The 24,391-nt window shown below is 38.2% G+C and overlaps 1 protein-coding gene across 3 annotated transcripts in view; it reads left to right on the top strand.

Moving 5' to 3' along the window:
- The window catches only part of WDR70 (WD repeat domain 70), a 309,011-nt gene extending 285,775 nt beyond the window's left edge, over positions 1-23,236 (top strand). For all 3 annotated transcript variants that reach the window (XM_036848060.1, XM_036848058.1, XM_036848059.1), the window contains 3 exons: positions 1,172-1,288; positions 3,351-3,513; positions 23,054-23,236. In XM_036848060.1, the coding sequence (XP_036703955.1) occupies positions 1,172-1,288; positions 3,351-3,513; positions 23,054-23,141 (368 nt within the window). In that variant the 3' untranslated portion in view covers positions 23,142-23,236. The remainder of the gene's footprint in view (positions 1-1,171; positions 1,289-3,350; positions 3,514-23,053) is intronic.
- Positions 23,237-24,391: the final 1,155 nt, after the last annotated feature.

Below are 24,391 nucleotides of genomic sequence, written 5' to 3' on the forward strand. Positions count from 1 at the left end.
TAAAGTCGGTGTCATAACCAGTCTAACTCATGTGATTACATGAGGCCTACTTAAATTCCTGCAGTCGTTTGAAGTGAAAAGCTATTTTTCCCCCTCCTAAAAATACTGTTGTGTCGTGTTGCCCAACAGAGTGACGGGTGGCTGTGTTTCAGCTCCCCTGACTCAAGGTAGGCATATTTTACTAGTGAGTGATATGGCTCTGGCCTAGGCTGGAAGTATGGGTAGAGGATAGGAGGGGTACTGGAAGTGTTTTTTAGGTGTTAACAGACATTTCTGTCATTCATACCATAAATTTACTTTAAACCCCTATTATTCCTTTAACTCTCCCCCAGTTTTCTCTTTTAAAGGGGTTTTAATTTGCACATAAACATTCAAAGAAATTATTCTGGTACTTTTTTTGGTCAAAAAAAGATATTTAATTCTATCCCCAATAGTCTTCTCCCTCTCCACCAGAATATCACACTGTTTCCCTTTTTAATACATTTTTTTCTTTAATATTCTGAAATTTAATTCTGACATTGAACAACAACAATTGGACAAATATTACTTTGATTTTTATTCCTTTGTCGACCATACTGAAGAAGGATTAAGTCCCCATCAAGTCACCATGTCAGGAGATTCAGGCACCTCCTTGCATTCAAGGCAACCTTTATCCCAGTTTCAGTGGGATAAGTGTTCCTCCCTTCTGGTTACTCAGTGCTGTCAACTCCTCCTGAGAGGTGGTCACATTTCAGAAATGTGTGAAGTGATTCCAGTGTTTATGAGGCATCTGAGGAAACTTCAGGGCTGACAGGCAAGCTCTTGGCATTATTCGCATTTGGGTCCTATAAGAAAAAACAAGAGGCAGTCCCATTTAGTGTTTCTTTTCAAAACCACAGAAATTAAGTTTAACTGCTGCCCATGGTTTGGGAGCTGGGGAGGAGCCTCACCAATGTTTCTGTGACGGTATTTGACGGCATTTCCTGAGCGCCATTAGTTGCCAGGAGAGGTGAACAGTGAGCCTGGTCTCAAACGAAATTGGCTAATTGGTTGCAGTAAGACTGTCTTTTATTATTAGATGAAGGCTGTCATTATGACTTCCATTTCATCTTCATTTACTCATGCGTTAGCTATGTTTTTGGATGGAAGGGTTATTATCATAATGAAATTTTTCAAATGTGACTTCTCGTAGCTCATGCCTTGCCTATGTTCCGCGAGCCCCGCCAGCGGAGTACAAGGAAACAGCTGGAGAAGGACAGACTGGATCCCCTGAAGTCTCACAAACCCGAACCTCCTGTAGCAGGCCCAGGTGACCGTGATCTAACTAGTGACTTGCAAAGGGGGTTGCGGGGCAGGGTGGGGTAATAGATACAGAATTTGGAAGATCTTTTGGGCCTAGATGCCTGCCTTCAGAGATTTTACTAAATAGGGGTTTTCAAACGTCTTCTTTTAACATCAGAACTTCTTGTGTAAAGATCTGATGCGGAAACCCAGTGCATAAACTGATAAAAATGGAGCTGCTGTGCTGAAGTAGAGAGGAAGCCCAGAGCCCTTTCTGCTTGGTCTCCAACTAGAGCCCTTTAGGTGACCTCGGTGGGACTCTGGGGCTCCTTGGGACCCAGTGTTAACAACCACTGCTCTCAATATTGGCTTAATATGCAACACTGGGTACTTTGAACAGAATTTAGGCTGGATTAGGTTTCACACAAGGCAGAAAGTGAACATCATTTAGTTCTGTGTTAATAAAATAGAGCTGCCCATTTCCCTAGAAGATGAATAAAAATCCTTAGAGTTTCTAAGAAAGTAGGTACCAGAAGAAAGCAAGGCAGCATTGGCTATCATATAGCACGTACCTTTACTAGAATCCCGTTTTCTGTTATCACCTGCATAGTTTCCATTTGTCCTATGTTCACATGCTTAAAGCTTATGTCTTGTTCATCCATGTGAACCTGAGTTCTGGACCTGTATCTGTTTGGCCTGACCCTTCAGCATTGAAAATATTTCATATACCAATCTCAATTTTTTTTTCCATTTTCTCTGCCACCATCCTAATCAGAGTTCCTAAATAATATTCTTGCCTGGATTATTGAAAAGCCCTTCTAACTAGGCACCTTCTCAAGTCTCTCTCCTCACCACCCTACCTTCGTTCATCTCACACACAGCTTTTATTCCCAATTCCTGTAGCTTTCGTATTGCTACTGCCCCCAAATCTTCATAAGCTTTACACTGTCCAGTTGCATTTCCAGAGATTCAGAGTTCTCTTCGGTCTGAATCTAATACACTTTTGAGCTTTACACCTCACCTCTCTCCTACTCTGATCTTCTCACATGACTGTTGGTTCATTCCTGCCCCCAAATGCCCAGTGAACTTCCCTCATTCTGTACTTTTGTATTTAAACCATTCTGCTCATTGAAAATAACCTTCTCTGTCTTCTGAGTTCTCCCAAATTGGATTTATCTCTTCCTACAGACCCCCTCCCCCCACCAGATCAGCCTGGAGAGCTTTCTCCTTCCTCTCCTTCCACTTAGTTACTGGCCATACAGATTCTTCGGCAGTTATTTCCTGCCTTATAAAATTAATCTTTTAGTGCTACTTGACTTTTCATGTGGTGTGGTTTTTTGTTTTTGTTTTTGTTTTTCCTTTTCTTTTTTTTTTCTTTTTAATCTTCCTAAAAAGTCATACATCTTCTGAGTACTGGGAACCAGGCTGGCAGTTGGGGATCCAGTGGGGAACAAATTCCTGCCCATGTGGAGCTTCCTGTCCAGAGCAATTACAGTACAGTAAAATAATGTGAATCAGTCTGTTCATCTTGTTTTCTCTCCTACAAGGTACTTGGAAGATGGCAAGCCCTAAGATATGTTTGTTTAAATCTAAAATAGCACCTAATGATCATTGGTTGTTTTTATTAATTGAATTTCATGTGTTCATGCCTGAGGAATTTTTTAAGGCATACACATGGCAAACTATTTGTATTTCTTCCTACATGGGTGTCATTGTGTAAATTAAGCAACTAAGGCATAATAAAAAATGTCTCTATTTAAAAATGTTATGGGGAAGTTGAGGTTTGTTGATGTCCTACTTTGGTTTTGATTATCATAAATGAAAGCTGAAAGGACGATACTCAAGTACTCTTGAGATTTGTGTGCTTCAAACCAAAGTCTGTTAGAAGCCTCAGAGTGCTCAAAGCCTTGATTCTGTAGGGAATGACAAAAATCAGGTAAACCTGAATCCCTGACCCTACTCTGTCATTCGTTTAACCGTCCGCCTCGGAAGCCAGCAGTGAGGGATTCTCAACCTTGTCAGATAAGCCCAGTGTACAAAAGGTATAGGCTCACTCCATTCTGGATTTGGTTTTTTTTCCTTTGGAACAGGTCGTGGTGGCCGGGTTGGAACCCACGGGGGCACTCTGTCATCATACATTGTGAAGAACATTGCTTTGGACAAGACCGATGACAGCAATCCCCGGGAAGCCATTCTGCGGCACGCCAAAGCAGCCGAGGACAACCCATATTGGGTTTCTCCAGCATACTCCAAGTACGGGAACAGCCTTTTAAAATATATTATGTTTAATGAATTGGGAAGAACATAACAATGGCTGCTTTGAGGTTCTAGTTTCTCTATTTCTTTTTTATTCCTAAGCATGAAAAATGGCCAGGTACTCATGGTCCTGAAACCTAGGCATTTGTTTGTATCTGAGGACTCTAAACGGTAAATGTTTAAACCAGGCCAGTTCCATTAGATCTATAGCCTAGCATAAACCCATTATGTGAAACCCATTCTACCTGTGATAAAAAAAAAAGAAAGAAAATCACTGCCTGCCTGCATTATCTTAGTTAGGGAGGGTTAAAAGCAAATGAAAGGAAACAGTTTGTAGAATCTATTACTGAGGATTAACTTTTATTTGTAGAGCTGTGTTTGTAAGTAACACTTAAACATAGGCAGAGTAGAGCCTGCCTGCTCAGATTCCCTCAACTAGCTTCGCACGTGTGAACATGTAGTGGTTCTTAAAAACACTAAACCAGCTACATTTACACTAAAGAACAGTAATATTGTAGAATTTTGGGGTTTTAAGTTTTTATTGTAAACTAACGTTAGACTTACAGAAAAATCGTAAAAGCAAGGCAGAGAGTTCATGTATGCTATTCACCCAACTTCCCCTGATGTTAACACCTTACATGGCCGTAGTACAATTAATTGGCAACACCATGAAATTAACATGGGTACAGTACTGTTAACTGAGCTACAGACCTTATATGATTTCCCCAGTTTTTCCACTAATATCCTTTCTCTGTTCTACAGTCCTATCTAGGATCCCACGTTGCATTTAGTTGTTACTTTTCCTTTGTCTCCTCCAGTCATAACAGTTTCTCAGTCTTTCTCATCTTTCACGACCTTGATGCTTTCAACGAACACTGGTTTTTTATTTTGTACACTTTCTCTCAGTTTGTGTTTGTCTGATATTTTCTCATGATTGGAATAAAACTATGCATTTTTGGCAAAAATAACACAGGAGTGATGTTATATCCTTCTCAGTGCATCACATCAGGGACTTCGTGTCCCTCAGTCTGATGACTGGCAATGATAAATTTGATCACTTGGTTAAGGTGATGTCTGCCAAGTTTCTCCACTGTCAAGTTACTATCATTCCATTTTGAGTTAATAACTTGCTTGGGAGTAATATTTTAAGACTAGGCAAATCCTGTCTCTCAAACTTTTGCTCTCTCATTTTATCATGCATGGATAGATTTGCCTGCAGCAGTTACTACTGTGGTGTTTCCCTAGTGGTGTTTTCTTTTTCCCTCTTTTTTTCTACATTTATTAATTGGACTTCTACTAAAAGGAAGAATTGCTCCTCTCACATTTCTTTATTTTTCAAGTTTTTAAATATAAGTGTGGACTTTAAAATACTTTATTCTGTGGGTTAAAATCCAATACTATCATTATTTAGTTTGTCGCTCACATTGTTCCAGTTTCGGCCAATAGAATCTCCTTCAGAATGGCTCCTTTATTCTTTCAACAAGGTGTGTTTTTTTTGGTTTGTTAGTTTGTTTTTTAGCACATCCTTATTTTCTGGCACCACAAAATGTTCCAGGCTCATCTTTGTTTTTGTTTTTGTTTTTGTTTTGCCACAGTCCTAGAATCAACCACTTCTCCAAGGAGCCCTGGCTCCTTTAAGTTGGAGAATGATGTTTAGAAACCAAGAGGTTGGTGCTAGATGTGCTAATTGCTACTAAAATGTCATTGCTTCTAGGTCCTCTCAGCCAGCAAAGCTCAGAAATGCATGTATGTATACTAACCTACACATATACACACATATATATTTCTGTATGTATCTATCTGTATGTATATTTTAAATAGTACGAGTGTAAACTGATGCCCCTGATTTCAAACCTGTACCACAGGGTTCATTGAACCTTTTCCCTTTTCATATTTGTAACTTCTTTCTCCAATAGTGAGAAACCCAGCTCATATTATCTACAATATATTTACTTATTTGTTCAATTCTAGTCTACACCTAAAATCGTTTTAGAATTACTAACTGCCACCCGCCCATGAGAAGCGCTTTTCCTAACTGAATTACAGCATTTGTGTACAGCTCTTCTTGTCTTTTTTTATCCTTACAGTGTCTAGTCAAGTTACTTAGCTCTTTTCTTCTCCACTCCCATCAGTGTGGTTATGTTATTCATTTGAAAATGAAGTTAGGCTTATTTTTAGTGTTTATATTCCTTTATTTTTTAGGGTGTGGGTAGGGTATAGGAACTGTCACTGTGGTGCTAGGGGTCAGAACTTTAAAAGAGATATATTCAGGGAAGTGTCACTCCCTTTTCATCCCTGCTCCCCCATTCCAATACCCCTGCTTCTTTCAGTCCTTTTCCCACTCACCCCTATAGGTAACCACTCTCTTTTAAAGTTTCTGGTTTATCTTCTTTTGCACAAATGTGCAGATCTGTATTTTCTTATATTCCCTCCTTTCTTAACATGAAGGTTAGCATGGTATAAATAGTCTTTTGGGTTTTGGGTTTTTTCGCTTAGCAGTATGCCCTGGAAATCACTCTCCATCAGTTCATAGAGCTCATTCTCATTCTTTTTCACAGCTGTATAGTGCTCCGCTGCATGGATGTACCATGGTTTATTCCACCACTCTCCTATGTATGGATATTTAGATTGCACCCAGTATTTTGCAATTACTAACACAGTAAATAAATTTGTGTATGAGTATTTTTGTATTGTTGGAAGCATATTCAGCTTTTGTCTTGATGTTTTTATGTATTGCTAAAGTTTTCTCTTCAATTACGAGAAAGCTGGACTCTGATTACTTTTCAAAACATTTTTATGCTAGAAGAAAACCAACTTTATAAACCAACTCAACTTACATGTTATATTGATATTGATCCCCTATCTGCTGATCATTATGAGCTACTTTGCATAAAAGTAAAACACACTGTCTTCGCTTGGGTTCCTTAAAAGCAGACCCTGAGATAAAGACTCTTACAAAGATGATTTAAGCCAAGAAAGTGCACAATATTAAACAGAGTTCCAGGGAGGGTCACTTTGGCTTAGTCCCACCAGGTGATCCTGGAGACCCTGGTCAGAGCACACAGTAACTGGAGTATTTCACTCCAACATCTGTTGGTCCTTGGTGATGGCTAGAGATGGGACCAGGGGAGACATTTCAGGCAGTTCCAGCTATCAGGGCTTTAGCAACCTGCTGCAGCCCTCTGACAGAGAGAGGTCGGTGCTGCTGCTGCGAGTGAAAGCACCCTGCAGAAAAATGCTAAAGGGATTTGCGGGCCCCTGGTGGGGAGCACCGCATCCTTTGCTATATGTGTTGTAGCAGAACAGACTTTACTGTGTAACGTCAGTGGTGGATGTTTGCAACATGTATTAATAACCAGACAGTACAGATGGAACATCTCTGAACAAGTAGTTGGATAATATTACAACAGCTAAGAGGGTCATATCAAGGCTGGCCAGCTAAATAGTTTGCATGTAGCCTTCATTTGTATAGAATCTGTGTGTGTATAAGCTAATATACGTCAACACATCCTTGGCACTCAGATACGCTTATAGATTATGCCTCTGACACTTCTGTTTTTAATGGAGTAGTTATTTTCTGTTATTTTTAAGGATCTTTTTATACTTCAAAAAACTTGTTTATAAGCATACCAAAAATTAGCTGAGGAAAGAAGAGTAAACAGAGCCATGGTTTAAAATTTGCCAAACATAATATGTATCATTTTGATAGCAAACTGCTCCAAATAGACGTGTGTACGTTTGTACACAAAGTAAATCATTGAGGTGTCTCCACAAATATTGAAATAATGCTGTTTGCTGATTAATGATTGATATTAGCAATATATAATTCATAGAAAGGTGTCAGAATTACCACTGAAGAAAATGAGACACTGAGAAGGTAACTTTTAGAACCTACTGGATTGCAAGTTATTGCTAGAACCCAAACCAGGAACCTGGCCTTAGAACTTCCAGGTTATTGTTCTAACTTCTAACAACTTATTATTTTGATAACAAAATTTTCACGTCTGAGATTTTAAGTAATACATGCACACAATTTTTTAAAAATCCAGCAATGCTAAAGCATAGACAGTGGAAATTTGAAAGCCTCCCTTTCACTTTAACCCCCAGTTCCTTCGTTCTACCACTTAGAGATACCCACTGCCGACAGGTTCTTGTATTTCCTGCCAGAGAGAGTCCATGTATAAATGAGCAGACATATGTGTAGAAACATTTATTGTTTAGAAACAGGTATATAACATGTTTTACAAGCTGGTCTTTGTTTTTGATTGTTGGTTGGTTTTTTTGCTTTATTTATTACTTGGGAGATTGGACTAGACCCATTCATGCATATCTAGCTCATACTGTATACTTTCTTGATATTTTCCATTGTGTGATATATTATGCTTTTCTAAAACAGTACAGTATTGAAGGACATTTGCATTGCTTTCAGTCTGTTGTTATTATAAACAATACTGAAATTAATATCTTTGGACTCCTTGACCACATATGCAAAACTTCGAGAAATAGAATTGCCAAATCAAAAGATATTTGCATTTTAAATTTGTATAGATAGTGCCCAGATTTCCTCCAAAGAGACTTTTAACCAACTTATTCAGTGTATCAGAGCTTCCTTCCCCTCATCCTTTTATCTTTGTCAATCTGACAGGTGAAACCTTGTATTCCATCGTAGTTTACACTTTCATTAAAAATTTTCTAGGCATCTTTTCATATGTTAAAAGCCTCTTTTTCCTGTGAACTTTCTATTTATGTCTTTTGCCCTTTTGTCTATTGGTTGATTGGTCCTCTTCTTACTGATTTGTAAGAGTTCTTTATATTAAGGAGCTTAACCCTTTGTATGTCACGTATTGCAAATATTCCTACTAGTCAGTCATTTTTTTTTAATAAATTTATTTATTTATTTTTGGCTGCATTGGGTCTTCGTTGCTGAGCACAGGCTTTCTCTAGTTGCGGCGAGCGGGGGCTACTCTTCGTTGCAGTGCGCAGGCTTCTCATTGTGGTGGCTTCTCTTGTTGCAGAGCACGGGCTCTAGGTGCACGGGCTTCAGTAGTTGTGGCATGTGGGCTCAGTAGTTGTGGCTCGCGGGCTTTAGAGCACAGGCTCAGTAGTTGTGGTGCACGGGCTTAGTTGCTCCGTGGCTTGTCGGATCTTCCCAGACCAGGGCTCGAACCCATGTCCCCTGCACTGGCAGGTGGATTCTTAACCACTGCACCACCAGGGAAGTCCCGTCAGTCATTTTTATTTTTACTTTGTTTATGCCATTTTTCCCCCATGTGAAAAAAATTTATTTTAATGCGGTCAGATTTAGAGGGGTTTGCAGGCATAAAATTATATCATATGCAAATAATGATAAATTCACCTCCTCTTTTCCAATTTTTATACCTGCTATTTCTTTATCTTATCTAATTGTACTGACTGGTACTGCCAGAACAATATTAAATAATAACAGTGAGGGCTTCCCTGGTGGCGCAGTGGTTGAGAGTCTGCCTGCCAATGCAGGGGACACGGGTTCGAGCCCTGGTCTGGGAAGATCCCACATGCCGTGGAGCAACTAGCCCCGTGAGCCACAATTACTGAGCGTGTGCGTCTGGAGCCTGTGCTCCGCAACAAGAGAGGCCACGATAGTGAGAGGCCCGCGCACCGCGATGAAGAGTGGCCCCCGCTTGCTGCAACTAGAGAAAGCCCTCGCACAGAAACGAAGACCCAACACAGCCAAAAAATTAAAAATAAATAAAATAAATAATAACAGTGATAGTGCACATCCTTTTCTTACTTTGAACTTGAACAGGATTCGGTTAAAACATATGTAATTGCCCTTTCTGTAGATGAAAAAAAGTCAAATATCGGCAATTTCATATTGTTCAATTTAATGGTATTTCTCTGTAAAGCATGACAGCTTTTGAAAACACACACATACAAGATGTTAAAGAAGAATTCATCTCTTTTTATTTTATTTATTCATTCAACAAAGATTTATTGAACACCTACAGTATGTCAGGTACTAAGTTGTGGTTTATGGAGCTTATATTCTAGTGGACAGAGACAGACAATAAGTAAATCTATACGTGTTAGATGGTAGCAAGTGCAGTGAAGAAAAATAAAATAGGGATAAGGGGACATAGAGTAATCAGGGAGAAAGAGGGGCGCTATTTTTAGATATGGTGATCAGGATAGGACCTCTGCTAAAGTGATCTTTGACTTGAATGAAATGAGGGAATGAGCTGTGCAGATATCCAAAGGAAGAGCATCCTATACGAAGAAAACACTGTACAAAAATGAGAGGCATGTTCATCTGAAATAGATGCTGAATTTTATTGAATTCCTTTGTTGTATCTCTGTATTTCTGCTTTATTTTTGTTTTGTTTTGTTTTTTGGGGTTTTGTTTTGTTTTTGGCTGCACCTCATGGCTTGCGGGATCTTAGTTCCCTGACCAGGGGACCAGGGATCGAACCCATGCCCCCTGCAGTGGAAGCTCGGAGTCCTAACCACTGGAGTGCCAGGGAATTCCCTCTGTATTTCTACTTTGATCAATGAATATGATTATATTACAAAATTCTAGTATTGAATCATCCTCACTTCTTTGGTATGACCCTCACATGCTTATGGTTTGTTCTTTGTCAGGTGTTAGGCTGCCTTCATAAAAATTTTGTATGCTTTCCTTTTCTGTATGTACTCTCAAACTGTTTTGAATACCATTAAATCTACTTTGTAAAAATTTGATAGAATTTACCCATAAAACTGTCGAAGCCTGGTGCTTTTGTGGAGGGGAGGGTGAGTAGTAATTCCTTAATTTTTCTCTTTCTTTTCCACCCCCTCATGGTAAGTAGACTATCTGGATATTCTGACTCTTCTGAGTCTGCTTGGTAATTAATATTTTCTTGGAAAAGAATTCATTCAGATTTTCAACCTTCTTTAACTAGAATTAATTGAAGCAGAAATTGGTTTTGTTCATTGGTTTCTGTTACCTAATGACATTTTCCTGCATTGTAGGTGGTTTAGTGATATCTACAATTGAATAATATGCTAGTTTAATAGTAGCTCTGCAAAATGGGTAGAACAGGTGTTGTCATATCCTTACCTTACATGTGAGTACACTGAAACTTAGAGACTTGCAATTCACAATGATTGCAATTAGAATTAGACTTCATTTCTCTTGATCCCTAATTTAATGAGCTTTTCGGAGGACTGTGATCTCTCTTAATATACACCTTTCTGCTGCTGCATTTTGCTCCCATCTCTTTCCTTCCACTCAGTTTTGTCACCTCACATTTACTGCATACTAAGTTCATGGCACTGTCTATGGCATGTGATTTGTTAGCCAGAATTGCAGTGCAGTTTCTCCTGTGTTCACCTGCTGCAGTATACTGCTTACTGCCAACTGGCAGTGTTTGAAGGGAAGCTAATATTTAAAAGGATCTTTTCATAAAGGTCACTGTAATCGAGAATGTGTGTCTGGTTGTTTTTCTTCCCTGCAGTTGACTTGTGTCAGTGATGAAATGAAGATTTACTGTATCTTGCTTTATCACAGGAAAGCACAACTAGATATTACACAAACCTGCCTGCTTGCACATGACACTCACCTTTATTCTCCAGTGATGAGAACAAAGAGTCATTTAACGCTTTACCTTTATTGTTGAGTGTTTTAAGTTTCATTCCTGGCACTCACAATGTAACCATGAAGGTTTTAAAACACAGCGGGATCACAGAGGACTCTTGTTTAGCTATACATGGGCAGATTCAGTTACAGTTTCTTGTCAAAAGATGTTGCTGGAGGGAGGGGAAAGGAGCTGGCTGGGGAGTGGGCAGGATAAAGATCCAGAATGCTATTAGCTTACACATCAACAGGGATAGTTGTGTGTGGGAACCTGAACCCTGGCCAGTAGCCAGACAGCCTGACAGTTCTGTCAGCCATGGTCACTTTTCTTGCCAGATAAGCTGCCATTATTGCTGGTTCAGTCAATTTAATTTTCAGTGTGCGTGTCTTGTCTGATACGGGATACGTGGATATGTGTGTATATGCATTAAAATATCATTCCCGTCTATAAAGGATACATTTAAGTCATGTTGCATTACTAGGCAATATTTAAAGAGATCACTCTGGGAGTGAGTAAAGATTTATATATTATTTGTGCCAGGAAGAGACAGAAACCCACAGAGAAAAATATTACTTTTTTTTGTGAGTTACGGTTACATGACTGATATCACTGACCACCGTATTCCTGTGGAAGGACCAGTGTTTCTCAAAGTGATTTTTGTGGACTGTCTGTGTCAGAGTTGCGGATAAGAGTGGGAAAGTTAAAAATTCTGATTTCTAGACTTCACCCCAGCTCAATTAGACTGAGAGAGTGGGGCTGGGAATCTGCATCTAAAGAAGTTCTCCAGGTGATTATTTTGCACACTAAAGTCTGGTAATAATTTTAAAAAAGTTATTATTTAAAATAAACTACAAGTGATTAGCACTTCTGAAAATTCAAATGTATAGAATAGATTATTTTGATTATAGAGATTCATACTGAAGACAGTTTATCTACATAGAAGAGTATTTCCCCCAGGGTTTTTAAAAAAACAGCAAGCTGCTGTGTTGTATTTAATATGCAAATTATTTTATCAAATATATTCGACATCTAACTTTTGAAAATATGAAGTGAGGAACATCTGATAGCCAAAAGCAAGGTATATGGTAATAATGACACTTTTATATGGTAATGTAAAAACTTTATATATTATTCATTTAATCCTCACAACAGTCCTATGAGGAAAGTGGTATTATTGCTCCAGTTTTACGTATGAGGAAATTGAGGCTTATAACTTGACCAAAGCCATACAGATAGCAAGAGGCAGAATTGGGACTTGAACACAGGTGGTCTGGCTTCAAAGTCAAGCTTCTGCTTTTGACTACTACAGTGTACTGCTTCTCATCACAAAGCAACTGATAGTAGTTATTGGAAAAGTTGAATAATAGTGAAGCCGAAAAGATTATTGTGTGGCATAGTGGAAGAAAGCTAGACTAAGAATCAGAAGTCCTGGGGTTTAGTTCCTGCTCTGAGACTCACTTAACTTCACTGAGACTATTTCGCCATCTATGAAGTAAGAGAGTAGAGTTACACTAATGCCCAGCTTTCATATGTGTTTTTGAGTAGAAATTGTGGCACACCGTTATATGTTTCATAAATGTGAGCTTAGAGAGGGCATTTTGACGTTACCTGGGCTACCTCAGGCCTGTGTGCTCTTCAAAGATTTAATCATTCTAACTTGTTTACCCACTTACTGATAAAGTAGCTAATGGTGATTTTAGAGGGTTCCTTTTGTTTTTCCCTCTTTTTCTTTTTTTTTCCCCCCAGTTTCCACAGGTTTCATGTATGTCCCTTTCTCCACCCTCACCCAGTCTTTGAACTCTCACACAAGCATTATGAGTTAGTATGTCCTACTTAATGAGTCTGAGATGTGTTTAGCTATTTTCCAAAATATTATGTGTTCATTTCCTGAAGAAGATAGAACATTCTTTATCTAGAAATATCTTGTTGCCTCTCATCTTTTTATGCATCCCTAATATTTTTTATGTATAACTGAATCACTTTGCTGTACACCTGAAACTAACACAACATTGTTAATCAACTATGCTCCAATATAAAATAAAAATTAAAAATAAGTAAGTAAATAAATAAATACATAAAAATTATCTTTGATTAGCTCTTCACCAGAAAGAAGGGACCATTTCAAGTGGAATCTTTTGGTCAAGCCTTTATTTAATCTTAATAATTCTGCAATTGTGATGACTGGGTCAGAGTTCATCTGGACCGCATTCATTCTAACAGGGTTAACAAGTGTGTCAGATTGTCAAGTCATGGCTATAATTGACTTTGGCTTTGAGGTTTTCCTTCATAATAAACAATGGGCTCTGAGCCAAAAAAGCTTGTGGTTGATAGTCACATACTGATGATTAAGTATTACAAGTGATTTCCCCTCATACTCATTCTGTTACCCTGGAGCTCACTTTATGCTTTTTGAATGAATCATATCAGGAGAATATCCATAACTAAAAAGAATTTGACGTGTGGACTTCCCATTGCAGCCAGAGACATTCTGAGACTTCTCTCTGGCCTGAGCACTCAAGGAGGAGTGTAGAAAGCCTAGGTTAGAGCTTAGAAGAGAAAGGACAGCCTTTGAATCTTTGAAAGGACACTTTGAATCTCTTACACAAACATTGTATCCAAAAAATGCCCTTCGAAAAGGTTACAGAGGGAATTTTTATTCATTACTGACCGTTCTATGCAAAATTCCTCTGGATGGAAACATTGAAGGTGGTGGGATTCGGTTTCTGTTGGGCTTCTGTCATTTTTCTGTAACACACAGTTGCTGGAAAAGACTCCCTTTGTACAAATAACTTTGAGAATTCAGTTTAAAAAATGTTCCGAGGGGGAAATTAATCAGCACAAAGTATCAGCTATTCAGAATGTATAGATTTGAGAAAGACATTTGCTTAAGCTTTTATATGTACTTCATGAAATATTAACTATTAGCAAATGCAGAGTTTACTGAAGCTAAAACAGAAAACCCGTCAGCCCTCCTCTGATTAGTTTATTTAATGGTTAGCAGTAAATAACTATGTTGCTATCTAATCTGCTCTCCTTTTCTTGGTAACTCTAGTAAACAAGATGACATATATAGTCAAGTGAAAAATGTTTACTATTTGTCAAGTGAGTTAATCAAACTGGAAAATACAAGTTTCACATCAGCCTTCTGTAAGTTTAAGTTTTCGGTTAACACTTAGAAAAATGGGTAAATGTGGACAGTAAATCAATGAAATAAATAGTCTGGATAAAGCTGATTTCAATAAGGTGGATACTTTAATGGTTCTCAGCGAGGCTTACCTTATCCCCATTAACCTGTTGAGCACGCACAATGCTTTGGCTTAATGGAATGTTCCCCTTACCTTCTTCTTCTTCAGGTCAGTCCCTTTGTAGGCTTTCGTTTTGGGCAACTGAGGTAAATCTGCCATGAGGTTGTAAATTTGAGTTGACAACTTCCTGTCTCTTGACAAAGGAGGTAATAGAATTACTCAGGAACTGCTTAAGTAGGAGGAGACAGGGAATGGCTGGTAATGGAAATGCTTTCTTGAAGCAGTAGAATATGTTTTTTGCACATTATTTATTTATATGTGTATTTCTTGAGTTACTGCCATGTCTTCAGTGCCCATTTGGTTTGGTTTGTTCTACTTTTCCTCATGGAAGCACCCAAAAGAGTCTATGTTAAGATCAGTGTATAAATTCCATTTCTTCAAGCAGCCCAGAAAGGAATACATTTTATGTGGCCAGTGACAAGGTTAGAAGGGGCTTAGAGGGTTTTGTTGTTTATTTGTTGGTTTCCTATTGGTTTTAAAAGTAGGAATTTCTGCACCAGCTTTTAAGTGCTCTCAAAACATTTTATCTTTTTGTATGTGTCATTTTGCTCTTGCTTGACATTGTTGATTTATTTTTATAGTAGTTTTCTATGCCAAGGGCAAATTAGGCCACCCCCAAGGAAGAAATCTCCTGGTTCTGTTCCTAACTCTGCTGGAAGTTGTCTAATCATCTCTGTTCTTCATTGTCTTGAAAAGTGGTGACTAAAGAAGTCTGTTTTAAATGCCCTAAATAATCCTGAATTGATTTTTTTTTTTTTTGGTCTTCCTCATATATGGATTTCCAAAAAATCTCAAAAGAAAAACTGCTGGAAATAAATTTAAAGATAAAAATTGCTGACAAGAAAGAATAGCTACAAATTTTAAAGTTGTAATTCTCTCACTTTGCTTCTATAAAACACTGGCATTTCCTAGACTAGACAGAGATATTCATTGTGCTAAAGTCAAATAGTATTTTTTGAAGAACCTGGTCTCTATTCAGCCGACAACATACAGCTCTTATGGAAGGTGCTGAACTATGCTGTAAGAATGTTGGTTTTGGGGGCAGGATGGATTGGAATGGGGGAAACTTCCTTCTGTGGGCCACGTCTCCCTTCACCTCCCCATGCCGTACTCCTGAGAATGAAAGACTGCTCCTTAACGGGTGGCCCTGTGAGAGTGCAACCTCAGGCTTCACTCCTTCACCAAGCCTTCAGGAGCATCATACAGGGCCAGCTTCTCTAGATGTGAAAAATATTTTCCTGCAGTTGGAGGGAGCTCATCATGTGTAAAAGTTTATGTTAAGAAGGCAGATTCTCGCTCCACAGTCTGGTTTCAGCTTCCTGCTTTCAGAGCCTTTCTTTCCCAAGCAAGGGGAGGGGTGGAGCTGCTAGCAGACGCTACTCCCAGTGTGCTTCACCAGCCAGTGCTGACAAGATAAGCTTAGAAAACTTTATAGCAATTCGGTATATTTATTGAATCTAATAAAAATTTTGGATCTGTATTTTGTAGTCTTTTAATTTTTCCAGAAATATTTATCTGCAAGTGGTGGGAAATCAGAAAACAAAGTCTGGCCTTGCACCACAGATGGTTTGAGAAGCACTGCTTTAGGCGTGGCCCCAAGTTGAAGGCTAATAAGGCCCTTTCCAAGGGGCCCCCTTTTTGTCCCAGGAAGGGGGTTCCTTCTTCCTTATTCCCAAGTTCAGGAGCCTACTCTTTTCTCTTTTTAATTTTGGTAAAATACACATAACATAAAATTTACCATCTTAACCATTATTAAGTGTACATTTCGGTGGTGTTAAATACATTCACACTGTTGTGCAATCTCCAGAACTCTCTTCATCTTGCAGAACTGAAATTCTATACCCACTAAATAACCAGTCTTCACTTTAATCTGTTGATTTTGTCTTTTGATGTACAGTTTTTAATTTTGATGCAGTCCAGTTTACCTATTTTTGTTGTTGCCTGTGCTTTTGGTGTCATGTCAAAAAAATCATGGCCAAATCCAATGTTATAAAATTTTCCCCTATGTTTTCTTCTAAGAGTTTTATAGTTTTTGCTCTTAGGTTTAGGTCTTTGATCCATGATGATTTAATTTTTGTATATAGTGTAAGGTAAGGGTCCAATTTCATTGCATATGGATATACGATTTCCCCAACATTATTTGTTGAAAGGAGCCTAGTTCTTACACTCAATTATTATCTACCTGGGCAGCGAAATGAAAGGAAAAGTGGTATGCAAGCATGGCTGGGAAAATTTGGACACTGATTTATGCCTTGATTTTGGCAGTTTGGGGAAGGGGAGCATGGCTATTGAATGCTAAGTGGAACATGAAAGCTAAGTGTCATGATTTGATGTTGTGTATACATAATATGGCTATTTTGCTGAAAACATTTTTATTTTTTATTTTAATTATTATTTTTTTTATGATGACCATGTACCTTATTTATTTATTTATTTATTTATTTATTTAACATCTTTATTGGAGTATAATTGCTTTACAATGGTGTGTTAGTTTCTGCTTTATAACAAAGTGAATCAGTTCTACATATACATACGTTCCCATATCTCTTCCCTCTTGCATCTCCCTCCCTCCCACCCTCCCTATCCCACCCCTCTAGGTGATCACAAAGCACCGAGCTGATCTCCCTGTGCTATGCGGTTGCTTCCCACTAGCTATCTATTTTACGTTTGGTAGTGTATATATGTCCATGCCACTCTCTCCCTTTGTCACAGCTTACCCTTCCCCCTCCCCATATCCTCAAGTCCATTCTCTAGTAGGTCTGTGTCTTTATTCCCGTCTTACCACTAGGTTCTTCATGACCTTTTTTTTTTTTCCTTAGATTCCATATATATGTGTTAGCATACTGTATTTGTTTTTCTCTTTCTGACTTACTTGACTCTGTATGACAGACTCTAACTCCATCCACCTCACTACAAATAACTCAATTTCGTTTCCTTTTATGGCTGAGTAATATTCCATTGTATATATGTGCCACATCTTCTTTATCCATGCATCCAATGATGGACACTTAGGTTGCTTCCATGTCCTGGCTATTGTAAATAGAGCTGCAATGAACATTTTGGTACATGACTCTTTTTGAATTATGGTTTTCTCAGGGTATATGCCCAGTAGTGGGATTGCTGGGTCGTATGGTAGTTCTATTTTTAGTTTTTTAAGGAACCTCCATACTGTTCTCCATAGTGGCTGTATCAATTTACATTCCCACCAACAGTGCAAGAGGGTTCCCTTTTCTCCACACCCTCTCCAGCATTTATTGTTTGCAGATTTTCTGATGATGGCCATTCTGACCGGTGTGAGGTGATACCTTAATGTAGTTTTGATTTGCATTTCTCTAATGCTTAGTGATGTTGAGCATTCTTTCATGTGTTTGTTGGCAATCTGTATATCTTCTTTGGAGAAATGTCTATGTAGGTCTTCTGCCCATTTTTGGATTGGGTTGTTTTTTTTTTGTTATTGAGCTGCATGAGCTGCTTGTAAATCTTAGAGATTAATCCTTTGTCAGTTGCTTCATTTACAAATATTTTCTCCCATTCTGAGGGTTGTCTTTTCGTCTTGTTTGTGGCTTCCTTTGCTGTGCAAAAGCTTTTAAGTTTCATTAGGTCCCATTTGTTTATTTGTGTTTTTATTTCCATTTCTCTAGGAGCTGGGTCAAAAAGGATCTTGCTGTGATTTATGTCCTAGAGTGTTCTGCGTATGTTTTCCTCTAAGAGTTTGATATTGTCTGGCCTTACATTTAGGTCTTTAATCCATCTTGAGTTTATTTTTGTGTATGGTGTTAGGGAGTGTTCTAATTTCATTCTTTTACATGTAGCTGTCCAGTTTTCCCAGCACCACTTATTGAAGAGGCTGTCTTTTCTCCACTGTATATGCTTGCCTCCTTTATCAAAGGTAAGGTGACCATATGTGTGTGGGTTTATCTCTGGGCTTTCTATCCTGTTCCATTGATCTATATTTCTGTTTTTGTGCCAGTACCATACTGTCTTGATTACTGTAGCTTTGTAGTATAGTCTGAAGTCAGGGAGCCTGATTCCTCCAGCTCCAATTTTCGTTCTCAAGATTGCTTTGGCTATTCGGGGTCTTTTGTGTTTACATACAAATTGTGAAATTTTTTGTTCTAGTTCTGTGAAAAATGCCAGTGGTAGTTTGATAGGGATTGCATTGAATCTGTAGATTGCTTTGGGTAGTAGAGTCATTTTCACAATGTTGATTCTTCCAATCCAAGAACATGGTATATCTCTCCATCTATTTGTATCATCTTTAATTTCTTTCATCAGTGTCTTATAATTTTCTGCATACAGGTCTTTTGTCTCCTTGGGTAGGTTTATTCCTAGATATTTTATTCTTTTTGTTGCAGTGGTAAATGGGAGTGTTTTCTTAATTTCACTTTCAGGTTTTTCATCATTAGTGTATAGGAATGCCAGAGATTTCTGTGCATTAACTTTGTATCCTGCTACTTTACCAAATTCATTGATTAGCTCTAGGAGTTTTCTGGTAGCATCTTTAGGATTCTCTATGTATAGTATCATGTCGTCTGCAAACAGTGACAACTTTACTTCTTCTTTTCCGATTTGGATTCCTTTTATTTCTTTTTCTTCTCTGATTTCTGTGGCTAAAACTTCCAAAACTATGTTGAATAATAGTGGTGAGAGTGACAACATTTTTATTAGTTCAAAAGTGGAATTTAAAATAAATTCATGGAGTTTCACAAAGAAGACCATTCAACCTTCCAAACAAGTTGATATCCCTTAAGTTAAAATACCTGGAGAGGAAAAGGAAACTGTTGTGGTCTGGTAATTGAAAGTGACAGTTGAAGTGACCCTGGTATGAAAATTTTCTCAGTGAATTTTCCTGAGTTCAGTGCTCGGGGTGGGGGAACTTACCTCCTTTGCAAAACTAATCTCTTTCTTTTCCTTTTGCCTTGGTGTCTAGGAAATTTAGTGCTAAGTTTTATGCTCAGTTACATACCTTTTTGTTCTTTTGTTCTTGACCTTTGACTCATTTTTTTGTTTTGATTTTCTTTTTAAGTTAGTTACAATAAAATACAAAATGCACCCATTTCAAGTCTTGACAAATGCATACACCTGTGTAATCACCACTTCAATCAAGATTATAGAATGTCTCCGTTCCCCCAAAATGTTCTCCCATGCCTCTTTGCCAGCATTACTCCCTTTCTGCCCCATGTTAAATAGTTCCATTGATTCTGTGCCCTTCAATGTTAGCCACCAACCTACTAAAAATACTTCTGGAAGTAGGTGGATTATAAAAAAAAGTGACTACATAAATGAAATAGCCTTTTCAAGCTCTAGGTTTTCTTCCCGTGACCTGTCATTCAGTTTCTTTTTTTTTTTTTTTTTTTTTTTTAATTTATTTTACTTTATTTTATTTTTGACTGTGTTCGGTCTTCATTGCTGCATGGGCTTTCTCTAGTTGAGGCAAGCAGGGGTTTCTCTTCATTGCAGTGTGAGGGCTTCTCATCACAGTGGCTTCTCTTTTTGCGGAGCACGGGCTCTAGGCGCACGGGCTTCAGTAGTTGTGGCACACAGACTCAGTAGTTGTGGCTCGCGGGTTCTAGGGCGCAGGCTCAGTAGCTGTGGCGCACGGGCCTAGTTGCATGTGGCATGTGGGATCTTCCTGGACCAGGGCTTGAACCTGTGTCCGCTGCACTGGCAGGCAGACTATTAACCACTGCGCCACCAGGGAAGCCCAGTTTCTTTTTTTATATCCAAAAAAAGCAGCACTACAACTTCTTAAGTACTTAAGTCTCATTGCAGCTAACATTGATGAGCTATGAAGCATTGCCAGGTATCTTTAAAAGATCATGTTCTTTTTATTCCCTTAGAAATTAAATAGCTAATTCTAAGGATTGTTTTTTTTAAACTTCCAGCACATTTTATTACAAAATAGATAGAAGAACATTATCTCAGAATAAAGGACAGTCATTTAACTTAAACACATTTTAACTCACAGTAAAATTCACAGTATTGCCTTTGGGTTTTTTTTGCATTTTTTGGAATGTATGGTTACAAACATCCTTATTACACACAGCACTGTGGATGATGCTGAATGGAGGAAACCAGGCACAAAATAGTGAACACTCTAGGCATCCTACAGAGACAGGACAAACACAGGTGGGGCTGATCTATGTGGCCAGAAGTCAGGATATGGTGACCCTGGGTCTGGGGTTAGTAACTGGAAGGGAGTATGAGGAGCTTCGGAGGTGTTCATCATACTCTGTTTCTTCATCTGGGTGTTGGTTTCATGACACGTCCAGTTTGTGAAAATCCAGAAAACAGTACATTTATGAAATATGCACTTTTCTGTTTGTATTATACTTGAATTAATGTTAAAACACACACTTCGTCATTGTCTACCCTGGGCCTTTAGTCCTTTGGGACCCACTAATCAAGTTCAACCTCCACATTTGGTAGAGGAGGAAACTAAACCCCTGAGAGGGGAAACACCTGTTCCAGGTGACAGAGCAAGTCAGTGGCCAAACTGGGAATGAATCCCCCACCTGAGGCTTAGCTCAAGGACTCCTTACAGCTTCAGGCTTCCAGAGGATTTTTTAAACCAGACAAATTTGTTCCTGTACAGGTTTGTCTATACCCAAGGGCTTGACATCTTTGCCAGAAGATGAAATATGTCATGAGCACCAGTTGCCTTGTTGTAGCATGTTAGAAAGCCAGTGGTCCTGCTTTCTAGTAATTCAGCAACTCATGACCTATGAAAATCTGCAGCTGGTTTTGGAAATGTTAGGGCTATGACTTGTTTATAGATGTCATAACAGTGTCTTGAAGTGACAACAAGAAATTTAACCAACTGGATTGTGTTTGGGGACAGCTTGGGCTCTCTAGGCAGGTAACTGGAGAGACAGGAATTGTGACTGACTTATGCACGAGGAATTCTAGTACATGGCTTGCATCAGGACAACATCAGCATGGAATGTGGATGGTTTATACTTCTTCCCCAGGATAATAAAAGGAAGAGCAAGAAGTAATATAAGGGGTTTTTTTTTCCCTTCCAGTTTTATTGAGATATAATTGACATACAGCACTGTGTAAGTTTAAGGTGTACAGCATAATTATTTGACTTACATACATCATGAAATGATTACCGCAATAAGTTTAATTAATGAACATCTCATACAGACACAAAATTAAATAGAAAGTTTTTTCCCTTGTGATGAAGACACTTAGGATTTACTCTTAACAACTTTCATATACAGCATAAAGCAGGGTTAATTATATTTATCATGTTGTACATTACCTCCCTAGTACTTATTTGTCTCATAACTGGAAGTTGGTACCTTTTGACTGCCTTCCTCCAATTCCCCCTCCCTCACCCCCCGCCGCTGATAACCACAAATCTGATCTCTTTTTCTATGAAATTGTTTGTTTGTTTGTTTTGAAATACAACTGACCTAAAACACTGTGTTAGTTCCTGGTACACAACATAGTGATCTGATATTTCTATACATTTCACAGTGAGCATCGTGATAAGTCTAGTTACTATCTATCATCATACAAAGATATTACATAATTATCAACGCTATTCCCCACTCCGTACATTTCACACCAGTGTCTCATTTATTTTATAACTGTAAGTTTGTACCTCTTTATCTCCCTCACCTATTTCTCTCCTCCCTATACCTCCCCTCCGGCAACCACCTGTTTAGTAATATAAGGTTTTAACCCTGTTTCACTTGGCAAATAAAAGGAATTATTGACATTATTTTTACCATTCTGCAATTACCTTGCTATTATGAATTGAACTCTAAGTGATGATGTAATCTAAAGTATTTCATCTTCAGATATCATGCTTTAATGTTTCTTCATAATGCAGTAGAGCTGTTTTTAAAAGGAAATCAGCAGTAGCATGACTGAAAGGGGCATAAATTATGACCATTTGATATTTTCCTGCAATTGTTTTCTGTGTGAACGATGTAAAAGGGAGTGTCATTGAACCAGGTATGTTTACAAAACACAGCAGGTCCTAATGCAAAGATTGCTTGATGTACCGTGTGCCAGTATTACAGCAGTGATACGCAGTGATATGTCCTAAAATGCTTGTCATTTCCATGCATTGATCTGGGTGTTTGGTGGAAGGAATGTTCATTTGTTTTGTTTTTTATTTTTGCTGACAGGCCCAAATTACTATATATGTTATCTATTATTTTAAACTCATTAAATAAGAAAACTGTTGACTCAGATTCTCCTATTTGTGTGCACCATAATCACGTGTATTTGGACTACTGTACTTAAGTCTAGGAACAGCCCAGGGAGTTATAAATAAAGACTGTGTAGATTCTTGCTTGGTGACTATAGTTTGGCCCCCCGAACAGTCCTGGTTAAACTGAGGGTGGTTAATGGATGTATGAGTTTCCACTGACTTTGATACATTTTCATTTTATTTAAGGAAAGAACAACATACATAGTCTGCCACAGAAGGAAAAACCTTTAAAAGAATCTGAACATAATTAAATTTCCATTATCCTTTTCTTTGCCAGAAGTTTAATGATTATCTACTAATTGAGATATAATTGATTCCCCAAATGTGCTTCCTTCCACTTGTTGAAAGTAGCAAAGTCTAATGCACACTTGCTGACTAAATTTTTCCTCTCCTCTTTAACTTTCTTTTAGGACTCAGCCCAAAACCATGTTTGCCCAAGTTGAATCTGACGATGAGGAAGCAAAGAATGAGCCAGAATGGAAAAAACGTAAAATTTGAAGAATCTGATGTGAGAGCTGTTTGCATGAGGGGGAAGGATATTGAACAGGTTTGGGGTTTTTTTTTAATGAAATAAAAATACATTTTTATGATCAGGTTTTTGTCCTTTGTGTTATTGAACCATTCAAAAGATTGGTAGCTACTCTTCACTAAAATTGTGCTTACATTTTCTTACCTACAACTATTAAACCGTAGTATAAGTAAATAAGAAACAGATTCTTAGCTTATTACCAAGTACTTTAGGTATTTGGAAACTTTATTCAACAGTGATTGGTTTTGTACAGATTGTTATAACCTTGGGGGAGGGGAAGGTACATTGAGATGTACGTCTGTCTTGAGCAATTCTAGGAGCACAATATGGAAATGGACATCAAAACGTTTAATATCTCTGTATAATTTCACAGCAGTTGTTTACATGACTAAATAATTAGGCTGAGTTCAAACTAAAAGTATTGCCATACTAGGAAAGAACGTGTATCTGATTATCCTTCAACATCAGAAAGCAGTGATTAGGACTTAGGAAGCAGGCTTTGAAGTCAGACCAATGTGGGTTCAAATCCAGGCTCTGTTCTTTACTGTGTGGGTCACCTTGGGAGAGTTATTAAGCTTCTCTCTTCTAGACTCAGGTGATAATAGTATAACCTTCATAGGTTTGTCAAAAGGATAAGACATCCTTGTAAAGCGTTTAGTATAGTACCTGACACGCAGTAAATATACACTAAATATTTGCTCTTTTAAAATAGAGCTAATGATATTGACTTTGCCTGATTTTTATCAGTATTAATTTTAAAAGTATAGAAATGCTTTGTAAGTATAAAAGCTGTATAAGTAGAAGACATTAAAAATCATTCTGAATGGTCTTTGTGCTTTTGACTAGAAAACTAAAACAAAAGTTGGCAGTTTGTCCAAAGTAATAATGAGTCAATAGAATAAAATCCTATTTCATTCTCAAGCATGAAAAGGGCCACTTGTGTTGTGAGTAACAGTAAGAAAATCATCTTCGTGCTAAATTTGCCTTTTTCTCCCCTGACTTCACATCGACCTGGGGTAGTTTTTGCGTGTCAAATCATCTCCGCTAGACAACTCAGGTTTTTTAATACTCTTGCCTTCTGCCCTCCTGCTCTCATCTGTCCCAGTGAATTAAATAGTTATGAAAGTGAATGATGGCCCAAAATGTGTATCAGAAAGCTCCTGGTTCTACAAGCCTCACATACTACACTCCCTGACACCCTTACCCTGAAATCTTTTTT

Source organism: Balaenoptera musculus, chromosome 3, assembly GCF_009873245.2.
Source record: "Balaenoptera musculus isolate JJ_BM4_2016_0621 chromosome 3, mBalMus1.pri.v3, whole genome shotgun sequence".
NCBI classification, from domain to species: domain Eukaryota; kingdom Metazoa; phylum Chordata; class Mammalia; order Artiodactyla; family Balaenopteridae; genus Balaenoptera; species Balaenoptera musculus.